The 26808-nt window shown below is 33.6% G+C and overlaps 1 protein-coding gene across 1 annotated transcript in view; it reads left to right on the forward strand.

The window, feature by feature from the left end:
* COL11A1 (collagen type XI alpha 1 chain) overlaps window positions 1–26808 on the forward strand; it is a 195472-nt gene that overhangs the window by 132820 nt on the left and 35844 nt on the right. Inside the window, exons 42-47 of the mRNA XM_080802136.1 lie at window positions 12478–12585; window positions 18173–18280; window positions 19199–19252; window positions 20288–20341; window positions 20842–20949; window positions 25830–25883. Coding sequence (XP_080658262.1) covers window positions 12478–12585; window positions 18173–18280; window positions 19199–19252; window positions 20288–20341; window positions 20842–20949; window positions 25830–25883 — 486 coding nt within the window. The remainder of the gene's footprint in view (window positions 1–12477; window positions 12586–18172; window positions 18281–19198; window positions 19253–20287; window positions 20342–20841; window positions 20950–25829; window positions 25884–26808) is intronic.

Consider the following 26808-nt stretch of genomic DNA (forward strand, 5'->3'; position numbering starts at 1 on the left):
AATTCTGCAAGGGCGGGAGAAAAAGAAGGGAAAGCAGCAGAAAAGGTCTTGCAGGAGATGGCTTCACAGAGGGCAGAAGATTGCAAGATCATTTAAGAGCAAGAAAAAAAAAAAGATATTAGGGAGTATCTGATCATACCAAAGCAGAGTACATTGGGAGAAGGACTAAAATTGGATGAAATCTTGCTGGGATCCAGGCACTCTGCTATGTATTTACATAATTTAAAGCTAAAGCAGATATATAATATGGCATCTGATTATTGAAGTTCTAAAATGGTAAATTGAAGTGATTTGAAGATTTGAAGTTTTTGAAGCAAGTGGAGAAAAAAATGAAATGCAGTCTTTTGGAGTAAAACTTAATTTTAGGGAAAATATCTTTATTATGGTGTAACATATAACAGAAATGAGAGAGACTCGATGAGCGTAAAAGCTCAGTGCTCACTGTCATGATATGAGTGAGCCAGTGATGAGGCCCATGGGAAGTCGAAGGACAGTGCGGATGTAACAAACATGAGGAAGGCAGGATAGGAGGATTTATTACTAAGATTAGATGTGGGCAGTGAGGAAAGATGAAAGCTGACTGATGACCTCAAGCTTGTGTCCTTGTGAGAGTGACAGTTTACTGATGCCTTCCATGCCTGGAGCAATTTTACCTGGTCAGGATCAGTGACAACAAAGACAAAACACTCTCCCCACATGGAAACCCAAAACCTCTCAGCAGTCACAAGAGATTTTAACAGGCTTTTCTACTTAGCTAATAGAAATGCTCCACAGAGGCTCACTGTGAGTTCATTTATTTTGAGTTAGTACCCTTGTTATAATAAATTCACATACCCAATTCTGTATGCATCAACTAATTGAAATTCTCCTTAAAGCTGATGCAAAAGAAACAACTAAAGACATCATTCATATGTATTGGTTCCTTGTGCTATTGCTTTAATTGCTATAAATTATAGTAAAGAAGTATATGGTGATGTCTTACAGTGTGTATCAAGTTTTTTATCTTTTTATTTTTGTGTGGTGGGGCAGAGAGTGAGGGAGAAAGAGGGAGAGAGAAAGAATCTTAAGCAGGTTCCACATCCAGTGTGGAGCCCCACATGGGGCTTGATCTCACGATCCTGAGATCATGACCTGAGCCAAAATAGTCAGATGCTTAACTGACTGAGCCACCCAGGCACCCCTGGAACAACTTTTTTGTTTTGTTTTGTTTTGTTTTACCTGGTAACAAGTTTTAAACAAACCTTGGTTTACTCCATCTAAAGCAATTATGTACATGTGAAGGTTGATTAGGAAAGTTTTATTCCAAATGAAAAGTTTAAAAGAAAAACTGTTGATTTTCTAAGCGCAAACCATAACTTACCCAGAAAGCTGTTCATGTTATTTCTTATCTTTTGGGATTCAAGACTTTGTATGGTGTTACCTTGCAACTGATAGTAAACACAAGGAATCAGGAATGGTGTCTTTGGCACAAAAGATAACAAAATAGAATATTTTGTAATGAACAAAGAGTGACATCAAAAGATCAGAGGAATATATCTAGTCACTCAGTGCGAGATAATGAAATTCCAAGTCATAAGGGATAAAGGTATACAAAAATATCCTGTAAAACTTCTTGCTTCTTTAGTGGATGGGTCTGAGTTTACATCCATCTATATTAACTTTGCCTTTGAGATATTGACCAAGCCATGGTGAGTGTAGGACTGAAATTCTTAAGAACAGAGAGGGATAGAGATTTTGGTTATTCACATTAAAGAAAAATACTAAAGTGATGGATTCTCTGCAGGAAGAATGTGAATAAAGAATGTGAAGGGTAAAGGAAATAGGAAAAGGAAATGAAGTAATGTTAGAAGTGTTTATTCTTTCAACTCTTAATGCTAGGAACTTTATAATCTTTATTTGATTTTATTATTGGCTGCCTGACTCAGTAGATATTATGATTCCATTTTTTAAAGGCAAAGGATCTGGAGCTTAGAGAAGGTAAACAACTTACCCGAGTTCATAGTCCTTTGGAGACAAAAAGTCATGATACATTACACAAACTCATTTCCAGATATGCATACCTCTCCCTCTGCAGAATCTGCTTAAGTGTTCTTCCTCTCCCTCTCCCTCCCTACCTCTCCCTCTCTCTACCTCTCTACTTTTTCACCCCTCCCCTCAGTTGCATTTTCCCAAGTCCTCTTGATCTTTCTCTATTGCTGTGAACAGTATTTTTTCAAAAGGAAGAGAGTTACAGGAGTTAATAACGCAGCTAACTGGCTTTAGTATTTGTATTCCTATATGTGGTTTTTATAACCATAGCTTAATTTAAATGAATGGAAGTTCAAACTGCTTAAACAGATGTACAGTTGAATCTTTAATGACTATAGATGTTTCTTCAGTACACTATTGAATCTTCAGCTTCTTAATCTTAGAATACAGTTTTGAAGGAGCCTAGGTGTACTGTGTGTTTCTGGATTACTAGAGAAATAAATTCCTTCATTGCACAGGGTATTGATGAAATAAAACTAAAAGCCCGAAGTAGGGCTTTTATCAATTAACAGTTCTTGCTCACTGTGAGATTTTTAAAGTTTGTATATGTCACAATTATGTACCTTGTACACTATTTTTTACATATTCTGATCCATACAAAGCAAAATATAGTATCTCAGTCATCCATCCATCCTTGGGCCTATCTGTTTATTTATAAATATTTTTGGCATCCATTCTCTTTATTCATAATCCATTTAGCAGAAATATACTTCGGGCTAGCTTTGTCGCATTGCTGTGACATCCTACATAAGTGGGCTTACTGAAACTCTGCTAGGTCCAGCTGTGATGTCATTGGCTTGTGTTTGGAGAAACAATGATATGTAGTGTTATCCTAACCGAAAGGACCTATTGGAGGATGTGGGAGATTGCTTGATGCAGAGCCCTTGTTATGAATATCCTTAGGAGAAATCTCTTACTAATCATGGCTTTAGAAATCTTTGTAATTTCTTGAGCAGTTAGCTAGCTTTTTTTTTTCCTTTCAACTGTTACGAATTGTGAAATCCATTTCTCTTTTTGACTTTGACTTACAAAAATCATGGAGTTAAAATTGAGACCCAATTGAAAAAAAGAAAAAAACCCTCTGTTTCGGTTTATGACTGTTTTTGTAACTTTCTGAATTCAATTTTATCAAAAAATACATGTGATGTACTTTAATATTATCCATTATCTCATTATAATTATTTTTAAATAAATAATTTTCACATAAATAAATTATTTATTTATTTATTTAAATAAATAATTTTTTAAATGAAAAATGGACAGGACCCTTTAAATTGATTTCACAACCCATGAGTAGATCATGGCCTGAAGTTAGGAAAAACCTTGGTCTGTTGTATGAATTTTTGATTACTAACATTGTTGCTTCTATCTTTTGCCAATAAAAAGTTACTTGCTTATCTACTTTTCTTGTCTATCCCTTTTTTTCTTGTCTATTTTTCATTTGTATTATCTTATATTTTATGTCTTCCCCGTAAGCTGCCAAAATCATTTCTTACAGAAAAAGTATAATTAAATAAATATCTGGGGGGACCTGGGTGGCTCAGTAGTTAAGCCTCTGCCTTCAGCTCAGGTCATGATCTCAGTGTCCTGGGATAGAGCCCCACGTTGGGCTCCCTGCTCTGCGGGAAGCTTGCTTCTCCCTCTCCCACTCCCCCTACTTGTGTTCCCTCTCTCACTGTCTCTGTCTCTCTCTCTCTATCAAATAAATAAACTTAAAAATCTAAAATAAATAAATAAATAAATAAATGCCTGAATATACCAGTCTATTAAGTTCAAGTTATATAGATTCATTAAATATTTCCTAAAAAGAGCTTATAATATCTGAGGAAGACATATATGAAGTAGATAAAATAACCTAATAAATAATAAGTAATACATTAAAATATAGCACAAAGAAGACGAGATGGGAACAATGATTTTTTTAATGTTCTGATTATAGCTGTAAATAAAAATCAGTTTTATCAGTGAAAAGCAAGTTTTCTATAAAGTTGTGCTACTTGAAGTGATTGTGTATTAAGAAACAGTTTTTCGTGCTCCCACTGAATACAAACAAAATGAACCCAACAAGGTGCTGTGACTTTGGGCTTTTAAAGTTTGGCAAAAATCAAGTGCTCACTGTATGCATGATGCTGTACACAAGAGCTGGTAATAGATGCCAATCGAAGCACAGGCATGTTTTCTGATCTCAGGGGGTTTACTCACTAAGTGGATGTCTCGATGCACACACACAAAGCAGAAAGCAACAAAGGACTGAAAAAAAGAAAGGAAGACAGTGAAACATTTTTCTCACATGTTGAACATAAACTTGAGTAAACTTTTTGTATTTATGTAAACACAAAACATATATAAACATATTATGCAAACAAATTCTCAGATTGTATCTTCCACCTACGTTTTCACCAAACAAAATCAAGGAAAATGCATTCCCTCAATAATCTCTCCTCTGTGTATTTTTTTCTGATATGAAACCACCTTCTTGCCAATAGTTTTTTCTCTAAAAATAAGGAGATTAAGATAGAATGGTGCATTTAGTAAAAGCAGCTACCTTTTCTTACAACCTCTTTTCCTACAATCACATTTTTTCCCCTGAGAGTGGTAGGAGTTGATATGGAGAAAATGTATGAGAGGGGGCCAGACATCTAGCTTCTAAAGGGAAATGTCCAAGATTTTAAAATTGTGACTTACATACTCTATCTACCCCTATCCTATGACTTCTATTTCACGACTATGTCCAGATTGTTCTGACTCTCTTTTCCTCTTTATGTGCTATTATTTTTTTTTGTCACTTCTTTCTTAGGAGTTTATATGTCTTTTCTCTCATAATTCCTTTTTTTTCCTAGTTTTGTTTTTATACCCTATTCCAAAGTACCTTCTTTTTACTGGCTTTTACCTAGTCCTTGATCCAGGAAATAGATAAATTCAAAGCAGGATTATATCTCCTGGCTAATTCATCATATACTATACTCTTTAAGCTAGAGCACATTTTCTCTGTTGGAATCCAGGTAACCTACTATGACATCCAACCAGGGATGAGCAAAGTATAGAGGTGGTGGGGATCAATGACCAAAGATTGAGATATTACAGGAGTTAGACTTAATTATTCAGTATTTATGCTTTAAATTCTGGTAATGCTTGATAATTTTATCAGACTTTTTGACTTGTATGATCTAAAATACATGTAATCTGGGGAGTATGAATTTCCTCAATTTGTTTTGTCATGAAGGTCAAGTTGGCTTTAAAAGAAAGGGCAGATTTTTTTTTTCTCCTTCTACTTGAATAGCTCTTGTTCTTAAAAAATTCTGTTTATGCTTCTAAATACAAAAAGGGGGGAAAAATCTCCACCCTTCTTTTAACGTAGGACTTTAAATATACCATATAACCTGGATCTTAGTTTTCTCTTCTATAAAACTCTCTCTTTGTGGGCTGCCTTTTAACTGAATGTTGATGAGATGATTCCTCTGTTTACCACTTTCATTTACTTTACAAATTCTCTTCAGAATATGAAACACCTAGTGAAAATAACAGGAACTATTCATCTGGGTGCTCTCCTGTGTGAGAAGAGTTAAAGAAATAACCACACTGTTCTCTCTGCTCCAAGAACATAAACTGATACTATTCCTTCTTGTATTTTCACTGTTAAGTTTAGAGGAAGGGGCTGTAGAAGAGGATTAAGCTAAGATAAAGTTAATATAGCTATTTAATGATAGAGAGAAATGCTAATTTCTCCCTTTTTAGAAGCAGCTATGTGTCTACCTTTCAGTTGAAAACACATAACCTGTAGTGGTTAATATTTAGTATTAAAATAACAGAATGAATGAATGAATAAATGAATGAATGAATGAATAACAGTATTTTATGATATCATAGTCATTATAATTCACTCAAGTCAACATATACTACTGCCTTTGCTTTTGCACGGCAAAGAAAAAATAAAACAAAAAGACAACCTACTGAATGTCTTTGGAAAACATTTAATTTGCCATGTCCCCATTGTTATTTAAATCATGGGGTGGGAAAGTGATATTTCTATGAGATCTATTTTTCTGTTAGTTCTTTCCAATTAGGCACTTCTGATGTGTAAAATATTCGTCATTGGTGTAAAAGATGAATATACCAACAGTTTAAATTAGGATTAAAGATATTCTGTGGAAAACTCTCTACCCTTCTTTTAACAGTATAACCTTAGATATACCATATAAACTTCTGGACCTTAGTTTTCTCTTCTATAAAATTTTACTTCTACACTCATTTGAAATTGCATATCTATTTTTGAAATATATGGATGTTCATGCACAGTTCTCTGAGATCTGTTGCTTTCATACCTTTAAAATAGACATTGTTCAAAGAACTTCAGAGGTATCACCACATTAAATACCACAAAAACCTGGGGACAGACTATTTCTGTCCCCATTTTATTGGTGAGGAATGTGAGCCTTTGAGTGGTTAGTCAGTTTGCTCAAGATGGGAATGTTAGTGGTTCTGGAAATATCACACATACTATGGACACATTTATTAGGGTCTGCTATGTTTGAGTAACTACTCAAAGTTCTGGAGGTCAGTGAAAAAAGTAAGCAAAAATCCTACCCTGTGGAGCTGATCATTATCCATTTAATCTATGCGTAAACTCAAATGTATTTGTTTAAAATGTAAATATTTATTTATCTGACAATTATAAAGCTCTCTGCTCTTTACTATAGTCAGCTATAGAGCTATGCAATACTTTCTATCACTGTAAATGTCTACCCTTATGGGGGAAAAATGCATGTGCACCGTGAGTCTCTCAAGGGCTCCTACCTATCACAATATATTTCGTATTCCCAGTCAGTGTAACGAGAAAATAGATTTTAACTATATCTTTTGTGGAATGTGCAGATGGGTTCTCTTTTTAATACAGGCTTTAAATTTTTATTTTTTTAAATGAGATTTCTCTAGTGGTTCAGTTGGGAACTAAAGAATTCATAAGGCTTATTCTTTTAAAAGTTGGCCTGGGAATATTTTTAAAAGATTTGCGTGTTTGCAAGATCATTCGCTTAATAGGTAGGTATCATCAGAGATTTTCACTTTTCATTTTTAGAAGTATAAAAGAAGATCATTGCAGACCATGCTGTTATTAAAAATATCTAGACTTACAGAATGTTTGAAATAACTAATGGAAAAAGAAATCACAGTTATACTTTAGGGCACAAATATACATCCAAAAAGTCTCTTCTTATTGTTTTCATCCACTGTTTCAAAGTTAATGAGCTGTGACAAGATCATGAGCAATATTTTAACTGCAGGAAAGTAATATGTTTTTATTGTTAATTTTAATGCAGTTTCCACAAGTAAGATGACAATCTGAAATTTAATCTTATGAATGCTCCAAGGGAGTAATTAAAATAGTTAAGCTTTGCCATAAAAAATAACATATAATATCTTCAAACTATAAACATTGTCATTGATTCAAATCAGCATTCTTTTTCTATTTGATATACATGAACATTTTAATTAATTTTAAATATTAAACATACTTTGCTGGAAAATTAATAAGCATTCCTTACTTAAGTAAAAGCTATTAGTTATTTTCATATAACTTGTCAGGCATAGTGTATCCAGCTAAGGAAATACATATTTCTGTTAATTTTTATACCACATTTCCTAGGGAAATACATTCAAATGATGCTCTTTCTCCCACAAATTTGGGAAATTGTATTGACTACACATAAATACATTTAGATCCTAAATTTTTTTAAAAAGATTTTATTTATTTATTTGACAGAGAGATCACAAGTAGGCAGAGAGGCAGATGGAGAGAGAGAGAGGATTAAGAAGCAGGCTCTCTGCTGAGCAGAGAGCCCGATGTAGGACTCGATCCCAGGACCCTGAGATCATGACCTGAGCCGAAGGCAGAGGCACCAAGGTGCCCCTAGATCCTAAATTTTTTAACATATCTATCATGTTCACATATTTTGTAGAAAGACCAGTGCATATCTCTAATTTTATTATTATGTTTTTATATTTATTACTACTATTTGTAATTATTTGATGCATATAGTAAATATTTTATGCTTTGGAAATATCAATGAAGAAAGCATGGAGATATTTACAGGACAAAATTCAGGCCAAATCTTACACTAATTCCTTCAGAAAATAATGGTAGAAAATCTAGCATACTATGGTAAGCTGTGTAAGGAATATTTAGAAGGATGTCTCATGATTTAAATTCTCAGAATAATTCAACTTTAAGAAAAGATGTCATTATACAGGGCTTAAAGAATGGCTAAACGTTTAAGAGTACAGGAAAAGACCAAAGGCTTCCCATGGTAGAATGTAGAAGTGACCAACCACTAAGAGGTAACAGCAGGCATGTTGTATTAAAGGGACAATGGGAGATATGATGTATTAAGAGAAAATAACTTGAATATTACATACTAAAATATGAAGTAAAAAAAATTCCTAGTGTGTGTATATGAGTATTTTGGTGGGAATTTTAAGGATAAATACATTCTCAAAAAGAACCAATTAACCCAAACTGTTTCACGTTCTGTACATAAGAAAGAAGAGTGAGCTTCTAAAACCAAAGGTGGAACATAATGAAAAAGTCCCACACATGTGTTAAGTAGTTCTCAAAACTGAAAACAATTCTTTGTTGTTGAAAATTAAAAGTCAACTTGTAAGCAATAGTGACAAAAAGCAAAGATTCTAATGAATTGTTAAACGAAGTTTAAACGAACGATATCAATGATGGAGAATGACTAATTGGACAAAGGACCTACCTATTGCCATAAATTCTTTCAGGTTTTCTTATTTTATAGGGTGTTCAATAAATAGGAGCTCATTCTGGGAGAAGTGGTCTTAAATGGCTATGTTTCTCCACTTACTAAAATTTAGAACAATAAATATGCATTATAATGGCACAAACAATCAGGGATTCTTTTTTTCTCACCATTTATTTATGAAATACTCAGTGCTTAGAAAAAAAATCTTTGTATGGATCATGGCACATCAGGCCCTTATGGCCTCTATCTGAAAAAAAAAGCAAACTCTATTAGAATTAGTTTATATTGCATATGCAGAGCACTTAGCACAATAATTGTTTAATAGGCTTGATAATTGGAAAATAATAAGTTTTTTTAATATACATTTCAGCTTCCTGGCTGTTGACCTTAACACAGTCTAATGTGACATCTTCCTCTGGTAGTCTTCCAACAGTTGGGGTTTAAATGTAACACAGAATTAAAGAGAAAGATTTCATGGCCTGACAAATCAAAATTGCATCTCTTTTCGTATAGTCAATTACAAATAAAGTATCTCAGCACTTAAATTGGATGCTTAGTTTAGATTTGATAACACTAATGGGTAGTAATCCTTTTCTGAGATTTTACAAGTAAAATGTTAAAACGGAAATGTAATGCAATCATGTATACACCAGTTTTTCAGGTAAATAGAGATTTATATTTGGGGATGTCACATCATATACTGTTTATTGTTGATATTTTTCTATTACCCCCCCAAAAGTGCTTTATTTACTGAACTTTTTCTTTTTTTCTTTGTAATTAAGGAAACACCTTTGCATTTCTCTCGATTCCAGGGTGTCCTTGTTCTTTTTTTTTTTTTTTTAAGATTTTATTTATTTATTTGACAGAGAGACATCACAAGTAAGCAGAGAGGCAGGCAGAGAGAGAGAGGAGGAAGCAGGCTCCCCGCCAAGCAGAGAGTCCGATGCGGGACTCGATCCCAGGACCCTGATATCATGACCTGAGCCGAAGGCAGAGGCTTAACTCACTGAGCCACCCAGGCGCCCCCAGGGTGTCCTTGTTCTTATTCCTCCTGTGTCTTCTGCCCCTTCTTCCTCCTCCTGCGTTCTGTGTCTCTGCTGCTCCTTCCTTTTACCCACCTCTCTCTCCCTCCCTCCTCCTTGCCTTCAATCTCAACCTCTAGGCCTCCCTTCTGACCTCCCTCTCTCTAATAAATGGAGATAATTCTTTACATTCCTTTTACTTTTATGGCAGTTCCTCTTGAATGCAAAAACACTTAGAGGACTCCATTCTTATTTTTCTCTTCTGCACTGGCTTCTGAAATCATTCATCCAAAGTCTTTACCTGGTTAACACTTACACTACTTGTAGTTGACTTTTTTCCATAAAAATGTTTGATTAGGCTTCAAAAAAACATTTTGACAAAAGGTAGATGTTTATTACCTAAAAAAATACTAAGGACAATTTTCCTTTGTTCTTTTTTTAAATTTTTTTGAAAGGTTTTATTTATTTATTTGACAGAGAGAGAGAGAGAGCACATAGGCAGAGAGGCAGGGAGAAGCAGGTTCCCCACTGAGCAGAGAGCCTATGCAGGACTCAATCCCAGGACCCTGAGATCATGACCGGAGCCTAGGGCTGAGGCTTAAACCACTGAGCCACTCAGGCAACTGCCCTTTGTTTCTTCTTTAGTATTTGAAATATGTAATTGGTAAAAATTTAATTTTCACACAGTTCTTGACTAATTACTATGCAACGTGAGGAGCAATTCCTGGGTTTGTTTTTAGATATATACTTATTATAGTACAAAATGCCACTTTTGTTCATATCAAGTTTAAATTTCATGATTTCTTTAAACATATTTTTAGTAAAGTTTCTCCAAATTATTTCTCTCTCTTAAGTTTAAGATACCCTAAAATTTAAACAATTACAACGGTGGTTGCAAAATAAAAAGAATGAAATACAAAATCACTCTTTCTAGTGTCATTTTTAAATTATTACCAGTAGTCTTGAATCTGTACTCTCTTAATTCATTTTAATTGTGTTAGCATTCAGATACCTGGTTAAATAAAAGCTATTCTATGTACCTTGTGTATTTAGCCAGGAAAAAATGGTATCAGGAAATTGAGTAATAAATATTTTTGTAATCAATGAATATTTTAATAAAATTGAATTTAAAGAATTTCTGATTAAATAACACCCTCACAAACACCCCCAGAGTTATTGATGTCTCCCTTAAAGAGAAGCGGTGGGTGGCTTTGTAGAAAAAGCACTAGGAGTAGCCCAAGGGCAAAGTTTCTTTTGACTAGCTACATGATTATGACCAGCTACAGGTTTCTCACCTTTACAACCAATGGGCTGCAACTGCACTATCAACTCTATGGAGCATTTGTGGGAATAAAATAACAAAATGAATGTGAAATGGATTTGTAAATTGTCAAGCACTATGTCAGTAGGAATTGTCATTATTATCATTGTTCTTGTGTTTATATGTAATTGGTTCTCTACCTCATAAAATATAAATTAGAATGAAGTCAGTAATTCATATTTGTATAATAAAAAGATTTCCAATGTGAAGTATAATTTTAGTATAATTTTAGAAAGTATAATTTTAGAAAGTAAAAGTTAAGATATTATATTTTCCAGCTTTTTAAAGTCATTTCTACTATGAGTTTTGAAATGGTGTTTTCTACATATAGAAGAACTATAGGTGAACTATTAATAATCCTATTTTGTAATATTTCAGATTTAGGTCAATCATGAAAGAAAATGTTAAATTGTAACTTAACCACCCATCTAGGAATCTAATTCAAATTCGAAGATAAAATTCTTGTTATTTTTTATTAAATAAAATTGGACATATTAAATAGGTTATACCTGAGCTTTATATGACTTAGTAAATGTGTTTGCATTTCTTTTATTCTTCCTTTAAATAATGATTTCTTAAATTGTTCATAGATGGAATTAATACGAAGGCCGTATCCACACTTATTTTTTTAATTTTGTGTATTAGCTATTTTTTAAAGCAAATTAGTTGAAAATATATGGCATCTTCTTTGAAACTCAATTGAACATACCTAATTATATGAATTATATTGGCAACGTTCGTAATAAAACCCAATGACCCTGTCAGACTCTAAGATAAACTTAGGGACCTTTTTTCTGGGAGAAAGTCCAAACTCTGGGATAGTGATTATCAAACTTCATTTTGTAAAAAAATTATATTTGTAGTCTAATGCGGTGACAATTTCTGAACTCATTTCTAGGACTTTGAAATTGTGATTCAGCATGTTTGAAGTGAGGCCCAGAAACTGCTTTGAGAAAAACTAGTCTAGAAAAGTTTTCTGCCAATCTGTAATAATATAGGGAGAAAATCATATAAGTAATTTATTGGATTCATGTCTTACAAGGCATTGTGAAAAGTTGTGAACACTTAATATGGAATGATATCTGTAAAATATTAAGGATATACAAATTAAAATTATTCATCTTATCAATATTTTCCTAACTTCAGTGTCTGTGCTTAATGTTGGGGCTACAAATTAATCATTCAAATAATGAGTACAACTTTTTCCATTTGAGATCTCCCAACTGTCTAAAAGTGACTTTTACGTTATTTACTATGCTTTAAGATTCCACTATGAAATAAGTGATTCTTAAGCCAGCATCACTTTTTTCCCATCACCAATAACAAAATACTTTTTCCTGTGTATTAGGGCTCACCAGGAGAACGTGGATCAGCAGGTACAGCTGGCCCAATTGGTTTGCCAGGGCGTCCAGGCCCCCAGGGTCCTCCTGGTCCAGCTGGAGAAAAAGGTGCTCCTGTAAGTAATTTCAAGGAGAAAATATATTATACTGCCATTCTGCACAAGTTATTACTTTTTATTCAAGGATATTAGCTCTTCATACTCCACTGCCTTCTCTCTGCATATGTGCCTGGCATATAAACACACATTTTTTTTATATTTATAATAGAGAAAATTTCAAATTCAATTAAATAAGATGACATTTTCCCACACTTTATGAAACTCTAAGACCTGTGAGGGAGTTGGATATTATTAATGTAAAAGGTTTCTGATTTTGCTCCTTTTAAAAAATAAAATTGGAGTTTTGATTAAAACTATACTTTGCTGCTTTATATTAGAAAAGTGTGCACTTTTCACTCCTCTTGTATTACAACTTCATATCCAGTATTTCCAAAGTCTGTAAATGAAACCCACAGAAAGTGGCTGCCCTTCTCATGTAATTTGAGTTTTGATCTACAGTGAGTGAGATGGGAAACATCTAACCAGTTATTTTATCTTATATCTATTGGATTTAAAATTTTTATTTTTAAATGATTGTAGGCTATATTGTATTCATTAGGCTTATGTTTCTTTGTCAAGATTTCTTCTTGGTTTCTGTTTCTGCTTTTGATTTAATCATGTTAATTTTCTTTAAAAATTCTCATCCTCCAAGGTTAAAACACAAACTCATTCAATCAATGTGGATAAAATGGTTGACCATAATACATAAAAATAGGAGTTCAGTACTTTTTATACATTTAAGTCTTAATATGTATAACCTAATTTAAAGCTATAATTTACAAAATATTGATTCATTACTAAGACTTCAGTTTTAGCAGCTTGCTTTCATTGTCCATGCATTTTCTCTCATTACCATTTGTGATATTATATAAATGTTTCCCAATTAAAATACTTGTTCTCTGTGATCTTTTACCTTTCACAAATATTAGAATGGGGCCATTCCACCTATAGATAGATTTTTTGGTGCAACAAGAAAACACATTTAATTGCTGAGAAAAGTTGTAAAGCAATATATTTCCAATTTAGTAAATATGTTGAAAATGTAGACATTGTTTTCTGAGATGTTAACAATTATGAAAAAATTATTCTTTGCCCCTTCATACAAACTTCCCACCAACTTTTATAGTACGACGTACATGAGAAAGGGATGGAAAAGACAGACTTAGGCCTTCTCATGTAAGTTCACTCAAAAATCCAGGGTAGCCATATCTTGGCACAACATAGTGAAGAATGCATATAGAATAAAAAGATATACATTTCTTCTTATACAAACTGGAAATATACCAATTAGAGAAGTCAAGGATTTTGTAAGATAATATATTAAAATGCTGGGTTTTAAAGTGGTTTAATACCTTGGTTTTATGAAGAAAAAAGGAAAATTTTGAATCAAAGAAAAGAATATGGAAAAGTTCTGGAAGTGATAATAAGAAATTAGTTTTGTGAAATAGAGGAGATATTATTAACAAAAGACCTTCCTTGTAAGAGCTAAGATTTGGGCTTGTGTTTCACTGGTGATTGATGACACAATGACTAGGAAGGGGAAAGAGATTCTCTGCCCATTTGTCCTCTCTCAATTATTCCCACCACCAACAAAATTTCCAAGATGTTTATTCTTTTTTTGTTGTTGTTCAGCAAATAGTTATTGAGAACTAAGTGCACTGCACGTATTAGTTAATAGTTATTATTTTTGAAGGAGTTATCTATTTAGGGATAGTAGCATAAAATGTTTATACAAATATTAGGGGTAACCATACACCTCCATGCAGAAGTTTACCAAAAACTGATGAAAATGTTGGCTAATATGTTAAGTGCAGTCTTTTACTTCTTCCTAAATCCATATATAAATTTGGGATCTTAACTCCTCTGAACAACTTGTGTTATAAAAATATTATATAATTATTAGTAAGGTAAGTCATGCATTAAAAAAAAAAAAAGATAAGATGGGGGGTCTGTGGAAGGCAAGTCCTTGGCTAACTTAATCACCAATCTACCTTCCTAGAAGGAAGAAAAGGTAAAACAAGAGCCGGGAATATCCACATGACTTACTTATGGCAATAACTGTGCTCTAATCTCTTTCTCCAAATTAATCAGTCAGTGTCAGGATTGTGAATCTGAGTTATTTAGAATAAGAGCAATGTAAAAAAAAATATAATAAGAGCAATGTTAGGAGGTATATTGCTGAATTCCCATGTGATGCAATATTGAGGCAGGGGAATAAAGGTTTGGACTCTCCTTTAGGGGAAATCATAACAGTGGGCATTTTGAAAGACTCAAGTAAGAGAGAGATAGAGTAAAAGCCCATGACTGAGAAACAGACTCTTAACTACAGAGAACAAACTGTTGGTTACCAGAGGGTAGGTGGGGGGCAGATGAGTTAAACAGGTGATGGGGATTAAGGAGGGCAATGTCATGATGAGCACTGGGTGATGTATGGAAATGCTGAATCACTATACTGTACACCTGAAACTAATATTATACTCTATGTTATACTGTATGTTAACTAACTGGAATTTAAATAAAAACTCTAAGAAAAAAACCAAAACACCCATGAGTGATAGAAAATATATCCAGGGCAAACCATCATATAGGCCTGAGAGTGAAAAGTCTTCTTTGTTGAATGATGTAAAAGATCAAGAATACTGAAAGCTGAGTAAAAGCAAAAAGAGGGATGGGTACTTGGCCTGTTGGCCATTCGTGACCTCTGGGTAATTTCAGTGGGATCCAAAAGAAGACTGATAAAGGATAAAGGATAAGGAAGGGATAAAGGATGAAGGAATGGGATCGGTACATGTGGAACAACCCAGTAGGCCATGTGGCTAAAAAATAGAGGGGCACTAGGTAGAAGTACAAGGAGAATTGAATGCATTTCCTCTTATTATGATGATGCACATTTATCTGCTTAATAATAAGAAGAAAATAATAAAAGTATCAGTGAGGATTAAGGAAGTTAAGGGTGTCAGAGTAAACTAGGGTTGCCAGCTTCAGCCAGTCAGAATTGGACTGGGAATTCAAGTCTATTATTTGTTTACTTCATGATTTTGACTAAGTTATTTAACATCCCAATGTCTCTGAAAAGAAGATAACCATGGTATTTTGTGAGGATTAGATGAAATTGTAGTCCTAAATTACTTTGAAGAATTGTGATAATAAGTCTTCAGTGAACCATCATAATCTGGACAAGAGTTGTCGTTAAAAAGGATGGATAGATGCATAAATTGGCTTTTGAATAAGGAGGGATGGATTCGGTGAATTATAATAAAAGTTGAGGGTATGGATGCAGGCGAAATGCGAGATCATGCCAAGTCAAACATAGGATATGGGGATGAGTAGCTGCTTCTATCAAAATTTTAAGGTGAGATTCAGCCATCAACATTAGTGAAAAAGGTAGAAGGGATGAAATAAAGACTGCTTAAGGAAAGATGGATGATGTTTCTGATAGTCCTGTAGATTGCAGGCCGAGAGATGCATACATAATAGAGGAAAAGTTTGTCATCTTGCAGAGCTGTAAATGAAGAATCTAAATTTAGTGTGGTGTAGAGCAGTTGAAAGATTTTTCCTGACTCCACGCAGACCAGAATCAGAAAAAACAAATGGCAGGTGGTTCTCGGCTAGAGATCATGTGTACTGTAATGAAGGCAGATAGGAATTAATCTGTCTTATTTACGGATGCTCTTGTATAAGACAATCGATTTTTGGAGTTTAGGCTCTAAAGGAAATCCGAATTTAAGGAAAAGTATCTGAATCAGCTGATGTGTTTAAAATGATGAAATTCACTATGAATAACACAGCACATTTTATGAGTATAAATAGGTTTGAGATATTGTAATATTTGATTTAAAGGAAATAAAAAGTCTCCAAGGTGACATCAGGGATATGTCTTAAATGGTAATTAGGACATAGTGTTGAAAGAAGAACATATGGAATCTAGGAAATGAATAAATCGGAGTTTATAAGTTAACTTTGTTTTATGGATATGTTGTTATTTCTGTTGTCATTAATAACTGAACAAATATTCCCTAAGTGGCTACTCTGGGTCACAGGACAAAGGGATGCAATGGAATGCAAAAACAGACATAGTTTCTGCCCTCATACAATTTATTGTTTGATGGGGCAATTTGATTATAAGCAAAGAATCACTATGTGTATAATTACAAACGCTGGTTAGTGATACGAAAGGAATGCACTGGTATATGTCAGCTTGCTTCACAGAGGGAACTGAGCTGGAATCGGGTCTTTTCCTTGGAAAGCACACGTATGATGGAATGTAAAAGATGAAGACAAATAATCTAGGTGAAGGGTCCTCCTAGGCATCCTCCGGCCAAGTAACAAGAGGGTCATGGAATCAGCTTTCACTGAAAAAAGTTCTAGAGGGGTTGGAATGCAGAGAGCAAGTGCAGGGAGAGGCTAGATGCTGCTGGGCAGGTAGGAGGAGGCAGATAATGGCAGGCCACACTAGCAGTGTGGTCTTTATCTTAGGAATGGTAAACAAGTAAATTGACTGAGGAATGTTGGTAAGATGATCTGATTGTCTCCCTGGTTACGGCAGGGGGAATAGTTTGGAGATAAGAATAGGTGTGAGAAAGGAAAAAAAGTTTATTTCAACCCTTCAAAAGAAGGCTACTGGTATTTGGGGATAAGGTGTTAGTGGTAGAGATAAAGTGAAGTAAATACATTCAGGAGAAAAAGCAGATAAAACTTACTCCTTGTGAAGGGATAGTAAGTGGTGAGGGAAGGGGGTTGGTGGGAGAAGGGTAAGACAAAGCCAGAAGCTAATGACTTGTAGATTCCCAACCCCTGGAACGAGAGGAATGAGTCGCTGAGAGCAATCAGGTATATATATATATATATATATATATATATATATATATATATATACCTTAGGCAAAACTGAGGGAATCTTGACTTTCAGGAGATAATTTATTTTAAATCCCAAAAGAACTCTTAATGGAAAATAATGTCATCATTATCTAGGCACTATTTTCTTTAATTACATGATAGAGGTAAATTTAAAAACGGGGAAATAATGCCATTGTCAAAAAATAAAGAAAACTAATGGCCTTGTCATTTTGAATCAGTAAAAGCAGCAATGAATTAAAATATAAAAAAATAGGAAAATCCATGACACATTTGTTAAAAAAGAGAAAAAGCTGATGCATAAAGCATATTGTAAAGCTGGGAATATGAGCAAATGCATGATTTATGATTTATGACTTTTTTGGCCCAGCTATTTCAGTAACCTCACCAAAGAAGAATAAAAGTTCAGTGAATTTTCATCAACATCAAGCATCTGATTTATCCATATACAATACTTGATTAGAAAATATGTGTTTGAAGGAAAAATTCTAAGTTGAATGTTAATTTTGTGGACCATAGCCTGAGATTTATAAATTGTTATCAAGGATGGTATTGTTAGTCAGGCAAGAATGTAGGGATCTTTTGTGTCATCATTTGCTACTTGAAAATACTTTTTCTTGGTAACATGAATTTCCTTCTCTAATATGAAACCCAGAGTATGACTGTTGCAGGTGCACTTAAAAATTGTAATAAATAGCAAATTTACAGGTTTCTTACAGCAAAGTAATGGTCTGCTGGATTTTCAATACAGGGAGAAAAAGGTCCCCAAGGCCCCGCTGGGAGAGATGGAGTCCAAGGCCCTGTGGGTCTCCCAGGGCCTGCTGGGCCTGCGGGTTCCCCTGGAGAAGATGGAGACAAGGTTGGTATTCTTTATTCATACTAGTACCTCCTGTGAAAATTTCATTTTTTTTTTCTCAAGAATCCTAGATTTAATGCTTCTGAAGATTAAATAACAAATCTTAAGATGGCTTTTTCAAAGTTTCATACATGTTCCATGTGCTCAAAGGTTTCAGTTTAGTGTGAGTAATACTATCTATCCACGAAATAGTATTGGGATCTAAACAAGAAAAGGGAACACAAAAACAGTGGTGGTGGGGGGGAAATAACAGGTGCCAAAATTGCTTATTTATTTTCAAATATATAGCTTCTGAAATAAATGTGAAACTAATTTAATTATTTGTATATACTTAGTACTTATGCCATGGATATTGCAAAGGAAGACTTAAGAATGGGTTACATACCTGTTTGCTAATACTACTTTTCTTTCAGCCAACATATAAATAAAGATTCTAAACTCTTGAATCTGAATGAAGGCCTGTGTTGTTAAGTGTATGACTTTAATGTCTTCTGATATTATTGTGAAATGCCATAACACAATTTATGAACCAGTAATCAGATAATGTGCCACATTTTAGCATTTCGAAGAGCAGGAGAAAAAAATTAAGTAATTTTTGATTAGTGCGTAATTACATATTTGTATAAATCAATGTACTTCCATTATCAGTTTATAGTGATGATACTTTAGACAAAATTGATTTTGCGAATTAAAAATCCAGTTGCACTATTCCTCAAAGTTCAGTTGACTTTTGGTTGTCTATATATTAGTCAACACTAAAAAAGAGAAGCAGAGAAAACCCAGGATTTTACATTTTAAACAATGACATTAAACACAGGCACATACTTATGTAAGATTTAATAATGGGATAATAGTGATGAGAGTTACAATGCAGGCACGACATATTAGAAATAAACTTTAACTTAAATCTTTCCAATACAGGGTGAAATTGGTGAACCGGGACAGAAGGGCAGCAAGGGTGACAAAGGAGAAAATGTGAGTTTCCTAGTTCCTACTGAGGGGCATTATACATTCAACACTTTCGTTGTTGTTGTTAACCATGGATATTTTTCCATAGTACTGCGTACTTGTAATATCTATACTATATTACCTCTTTGGCAACTATTCAGTTGAGAGCCAGTCAATTCTCTTAAACCTCTTTCTGATGTGATGTTTAAGGTATGTAATAATTCCAACCCTGAAAGCCTCGCAGTGAGACTTAAGTCACCAGCAAGTTTACCCTCCAACACTTTTGCATCATGAGTTCATACATCCCTGTGGTTTAAAGAGAAACCATGTCTTAGTGTGGTTATGAAAAGAATTTTGACCTGGTGGAAACCTGAAAGTGTCTCAGGTACCCTGATGGTCTATGAACCCTGCTTTCGGAATCTTTAAGTACTCTTCCCAATAGGTGGCAGAAATTACGAACAATGACAGTTTTTCTTCAGTGCTCTGATCTTTTATAGTGGCTGATCAGTTATTTATGTAAAAAAAGGCAGTTAAGAAGAAATATTTATGCATGCAAGACTCATAAACGTATTGAAATCTATTGCTCAAAAGAAGGTATTCTGATATACTTAATATATAAACTAAGTTTGCATGTGGTTTCCTAGGAAGGAGATGCAGATTTTCATATATCACTACATTCTGTCTATGTAGACCCTAGACAAATCTTTTAAGTGCTCTTTCTGACTCACGCCCATCTCAGTAAAGAAATCTGGCATTTTGAAAAGTTTCAAATGTGAAATTTCAGTGTCCTAGCATAAAAATCCATTTTTAAATATCCACATTACAGATGAGAGTGCTTTAAATAATAACTAGCAATTTAAAGTTGATTGCAAATACGTAAGTCTGAATCTCAAGAAGTGAAACAAATAATGGTTGACTGCACTAAATGCAAAAGGCTTCTTTTCTTTTCCATAGAAGTGTAAAGATGCATAATAGATTTTGAGCAACCAAATGTTCGGTGCTATAATAGCTGAGGCTCTTCTGTCTTCAGTTGCAAAATTACTGATTTTTATATCACCCCAGGGTCCTCCTGGTCCTCCAGGTCTTCAGGGTCCCGTTGGTGCCCCTGGAATTGCTGTAAGTACTCCTCTTGTTCTGCAAATTTATATCCTCACAGTTGCCTGATTAAATTTATGAACTGTCACATAACCAGTTGATTTTGTGCAGTGATGAGTTTGTACGTTTAACATTGAATCAAGTTTAAATAATCTAATATAGCTAACCAAGCCGATCTTTGTAAACAAAAGATGTCGTGACTTGATTTGAAAAAAAATAATAACCAGTTGAAAGTACTTAATTTGTAATAAATTCTGAACATCATTTCCCCTTCGTTAGACAGCTTTTACATCCCTTGGTATACATGAGAAAATCAAAATCAGCCATACTCCAGAAACAAAGAATGTAAATTCTGCAAACAATGGTGTATTTGTAGTATACAATGGAAATTTAATCCTTTTACTTGGTTACTTATAAATAGACCAGCTTTGATTAAATTAGAAATGGCTATATTTTTATGATGACTTGTATCAGAATCTTGACTTTTCCAGTTTGTGATCATTTTCATTATTCTACTCTAGGGAGGTGACGGTGAGCCGGGTCCCAGAGGTCAGCAGGGGATGTTTGGACAAAAAGGTGACGAGGGTGCCAGAGGTTTCCCAGGACCTCCTGGTCCCATAGGTCTTCAGGTAAGATGCTCCCTGTATCATGTACTTGGTCATGTCCACCTACTTCTCACACCAGCTTTTCTGGTGGATGTAAAACCAAGTAGCCTTCCTTATTCTATGTAGGAACTTGAATAAGATGTTTAGCCATAATGACGATTTACTTAAATGTTAGCCCCACCTTAGGTATCATACCTCCTTTCTTCATTCTCATTTTGCTTAAAAATGAACTACAACCTAATTTAAGGCTGATCATTAAAAGTGAGAGGTTAGAAGGGTGTTTTGTAGGTCTCATAGCAAGAAAATTAATACTTCAGATGGCTAGCAAAAATGTAAAAATTCTCTTTCTTTGAGAAAGAGCAAACTGCCAATCACAACTACCAACAGGCACTGCCAAGAGCAAATGTTAAACAATAATAGGTAAACTACATAATTAACAATGGATCGATCATTTAAAATAACTTATTTTAAATTACAATTGCATTTTATGAAGCATATTTGGGAATAGAAATATGAAATTGCAAATCATTCAAATTTTCTTTCAAATATGTCTTAACAACTGGACCTTTAGGCAGCTATGTGCACAGTGGACAACCCCTATTCTCAGTTGTTTTTCCACTCTTCCACGTGATGTTCAATGCTTCCTAAAAACTTTGGAAACATTTGGCTTTCTTCTTTCTATACCTACCTAGTGATCCTCTGGAAGATTACAAAATTTTGTTTTAAGTGATACCATATGGATATGAGTGATGCCACATTAGCAATTTTAGAAATGATTAAATTAAGCCATCTAGCTCACTGTCCTTAACCATTTGTGAAATTGTGGAAGAGCAAATAAAAGTTGAATTTATATAAATTTAAATTTAAGTATAAATTTACATGTAAATTTAATTTTTTATCTCTATTTTCATAAGTCACAGAATACTGTTTTTAATATTAAATAGCTTATTATATATGTAATATACAGATTATACTGTAAATAATATAATTAATTATATTAACATAGTTACTATAATTATAACACTTAACAGATGTTTCCCAGTGAATGTGATATTGTAATTTTCTGCTTTTATTTTAATGTCAAAGTAATTCTTTTTAGACTTGGGAAATGCAAAAACTTAGTGTTCATATTTGTGTTTACTTCTTTTATATCTATTAGACAAAAATAAATGAGCAATCATGAGTACAAAATATCAACATATGTGAGAAACACACATATTTGAAAACAACAACAAGACATTCAAAATCAGATTACCAGTGGATATATTACCATTCATTTTCTGCTTTCTCATTTTACTGATTACTCTGATTCTATAAGGTTGTAATTTAGGAGTTTAGTTCTCATGATTAAAGAAGATGCCTTGTAGCTTATATTTATAAAATATTAAATGAAAAATTACCTTCATTTCCACAATGTAAGAAATGTGCTCTTTGATGAGGGTGACTCAAGAAATTAGTTCACTACAAAATTGATTATATTTTCCCACAGCTACCTCTTTAAATCAGGAATCTGAAAGGATGCTAATGTAATTAACATGCTCACAATTGCATCTGCATCCTTTAATTGAGTCTTCATGGCAGAATAGATATTAGCAATTATAATACATAAATAATAATAATCTAATATTCTGGGTAAGTGACTTGATTTTTCAGTTTGATGTTTATAATTTATCTGCATATGAAGGAGACATATAGAAGGCTAGTTTTTGGCTTAAATTCATTTTTTACATTTTATCACTTAAGTGGCAAATGATTTCAAATTGACAGACCTTTAAAGAGAGTATCTCCATGCATAAATTATTCCTTAGGAGAAAGTTGGGGCATATGAAAACTGATTAACATTGTAGTGCCATTTAGCGCATTTAGTTTCCAGCAACAAAAGAATTTGACTCATTATGTCTCTATTAATTTTAATGATAAGAACATTCTGTCTTAATCAGCTTAAACTATAACCAGACTTCATCAGAAAGAAAGAAATATTTCAGTGTTTTTCTATTGAGAGGTCTCTATTGAGCTAATATCGGGAATACTCATAAGGGAACTCCTGGGTGGCTCAGTTGGTTAAGCGGCTGCCTTTGGCTCAGGTCATGATCCTGGGGTCCTGAGATTGAGTCCTGAATCCAGCTCCCTGCTCAGGGGGGAGCCTGCTTCTCCCTCTCCCGCTGCCTGCCGCTCTGCCTATTTGTGCTCTCTCTCCCTCTCTCTCTCTGTCAAATAAATAAATAAAATCTTTAAAAAAAACTTATAAAAACTTAGAATTTACAGACTTTATAAGAACTTAAACATATGTGTAAGTTGTAATGCATGATACTTAAAAAATGGATTTTAAATGAAATATTGAATGTTAAAATCTACTGGCTATTCAATAATTTAAGTTCGTGTGCTCTATCAGTGAATTATAATTTCTGAGGTTGTGCATCTTGGAATCTGAAATTTTAGCCATCTTTCCCAGATAGTTTTTAGGCAGGCTAAAATCTAAACTACTGCCTGGCTGCGTCCTCCCAGGAACTTCTCTAGTGATTCTAGAAGCTGCTCTCCGATGATATTAACTATTTGGGAAGTACATACAACTGACTCTTTTCCTAGACATCCCAGTGACATGTGAGAAAAAAGAAATGATATACTGGTGTATGTTGTCCATTACAAAACAGTTATTAAGATTTTGTCATAAAAATAAATATATGCAAAAAATATATAAATATACGCTGCACTTAAAATAAATGTTTACAATATACTCAGTAAAGTATCCTCTCTGAGAGGGCACCCAAACTGAGAGTCATGTGGAATTAGTAGGTCATAAAAACAATTTAGTGGGTTATTACCAGGGTTTAAAAAAATGAAATGTAACAGGGTAAGGCAAAATGAAATTAAAATATCAAAGATTATCATCTGTGCATTAAAGGTATTATTTTTCTGAAACTCAACTCTCAACCATTTTGGAGGGGCACAGTTAGGGGATAATAGGTGAAATGTATTTATTACTGTGGGTCATGGTCAAATAATTTGCAGCCATTGCAGCATAATGCCACATCAATAATTTTACTAAAATACCAGCACAGATTTAGAGCTTTTGTTCTGTGTATTTTTATTTCTTAGATTATATCTGAAATATTGTACAAATATTAAAAATAAAATATGTGTAGAGTGTATAAGGTATAAATAAATAACGGTATAATACGAAAACATTAAAAATTAAAACAATCCATAATCTTACCATATTAAAAACTGTTGCCACTTTCACTATTTCTGTCGAATAATTATCTTACCTATTTTAAACACATATTTCACAGATAAATTTATACTATGCATCTTTACTTACATTTGTACTTCATTAGTCATTATATATGCTTAATATTTAGAGTATTAGTATCTTATTAATAGTCCTATAATATTCCTTTAACTTGGGCGCCTGGGTGGCTCAGTTGGTTAAGTGACTGCCTTTGGCTCAAGTCATGATCCTGGAGTCCTGGGATTGAGTCCTGCATCAGGATCCCTGCTCCAGAGGGAGTCTGCTCCTCTCTCTGACCTTCCCTCTTTCCATACTCTCTTTCTCTCGCATTCTCTCTCTCTCTCTCAAATAAGTAAATCAAATCTTAAAAAAATATATTCCTTTAGCTTATGTAACCAAATTGATTTAGCTATGTTTTCTATGATTAAATTTTTGGAATAATTGAGAATTTCAATTGGCATAGCTCCTGTTGTAATAAACACTTTATTGCGTGTAGTTTTTCCTGTTGATTTACTTTCTTAGAATTCATTCATTCATCATTTATTGAGCATTTTATTGAAATCCTAGTTTTTGCCTGATCCTCAGCTAATTGCTAGAGATAAAATTGACACCTACCCCAAAGTAGCTTATGATTTAAGTACATAAATAAGTGACATCATTGTGTTTTTAGGTATACAATTCAAATATGTGCAAAGTGTTGTTGAGATATGAAAGAGGAAATATAAACAATTCTGCATGAAAGAACTAATTAAGAAGACCAAGAGGAAGTAAAATAATTTTTCCATAAAGACATGGATGAATTTTGAGTGTCACCTGCTCTGTGAGTTTGTTCTGTAACACAGAACCCTTCCTAAAGCGATGACACTGCAACTACATATAAAGGAAATGAATGTGAGAGAGAAAAGGAAGTACAATACTCCAGGTTTTATGACCTTGTAGATTTCTAGAACTAAAAGTCAAACTAACAGGTTAAAAATTCAGAAGGCATTTATAGCCCCGGAAATGTATTGGAATAACCCTGGAATATTTATTTTCTTTTTTAAAAAAAGATTTATTTATTTATTAGAGAGAGAGAGAGTGCACAAGAGCAGGGGGAGGGGCAGAGGGAGAATGAGAAGCAGACTCCTGGCTAAGCAGGGAGCCCTTGGGGCTGGATCCTAGGACCCCATGATCATGACCTGAGTGGAAATCAAGTCGGCCGCCCAACTGACTACACCACCCAGGCACCCCTGGAATATTTATTTTCAAAAGAGTTTTGCCAAATTGCTATATAACTATAAAAACCTCACTTGGATAGGGTATTCTAAAATAATTTGGGACAAGATTTTTCAGAAAATCCTCACAATGGCAGTCTTCTAGACTATTCATAAAAGATGGAGCAAATGGTTAAGTGTCCCCAAATTACCAGATTAAATTATGTATTTAGTTTTTTTAACTAAAATCAACAGTAAAATATTACACAAAGCATAAATTTTATTTGTAAATATAGGTATAAGATTTTATTAAATGTAGTTAGTACTTGTATTGTAAGATTTTAACAGATGAGTTTCTGAATCTTAATTTCATGTTTTTATTTGGCTTTACATCTAATTTTGGTTTTATACTAGAAATTGGCCAAAAGTTTCTTTTTAAATACATGTGTGACTTTTACTGTCTTCTTATCGTTTTTTCTTAGGGTCTGCCGGGCCCACCTGGTGAAAAAGGTGAAAATGGGGATGTTGGTCCCATGGTAAGTTTATATCTTTTAGGATATTATGAATATTGTGAATTTTCACAATATTCACAATATTTCACAAGAATATTTCACATTCTTGACTGATATCTTTCTTCAGGTTTAGTAAGATGAACAAAGTAGTCTTATTAAAGGCCATGACTTTTCACATCGATTCCTTCCCCTTTCCCTGCCCAACCTGTATCTGTGACCATTGGAGTCTCTCTCAGCAAATATCTCTCTCTCTGTTCTCTTTCTCACTTTGGAGTAATGTTATATGCATACATGGCATTACTGGTTGATATGTTGTTATCCATATTTTTATTTCTAAGTGTATGTATTACTGACATGTAGATAAACTGCCAAACTTCAGTTATTTATTAGTTTTTAGCTCCAGACTTTGAAGTGGACCAGGTAAAGAGTAGATAATAGTCACCCATGATTTGGATAATTAGCAAATGTTAACATTAACACGGTATTAAATTTTAGTTGTTCCTTGTAGCAAATTCTTAATTTAATAAGGAATTCTATCTGAATTAGAATGTTACAACCAAATAATTTGCATTTATTGATTCTGGCTTTCTGCTCTAAGTATAAATCTAAGAGTTCACTGAAACTTTGAAATATATATATATATATATATTTGTTTATTGAGCCTTACCTTGGATAAGGAAACAATTATCCAAGGTAATTGAAATCTATAATGAAGTGTAATGAATATATTTCCTAATTGTTCCTTCCTTTCAATAAACATTGCCCCCAATTCTTATTTCCTTCAGAATATATATTTTGATATTATTGCACTTGCATTTTAGATTTTATTTTCTTCAAATAAGGAATCATTCTTTTTATCACATTAAACTAAAAAGCAGGGAACATAATAAATAATGCTGACTCAAAGAACTGACTAATTCTCTAAGCAGCATCAGGTACACTGAGAGCT

This window comes from Martes martes, assembly GCF_963455335.1.
Source record: "Martes martes genome assembly, chromosome: 4".
Taxonomy (NCBI): Eukaryota; Metazoa; Chordata; class Mammalia; order Carnivora; family Mustelidae; genus Martes; species Martes martes.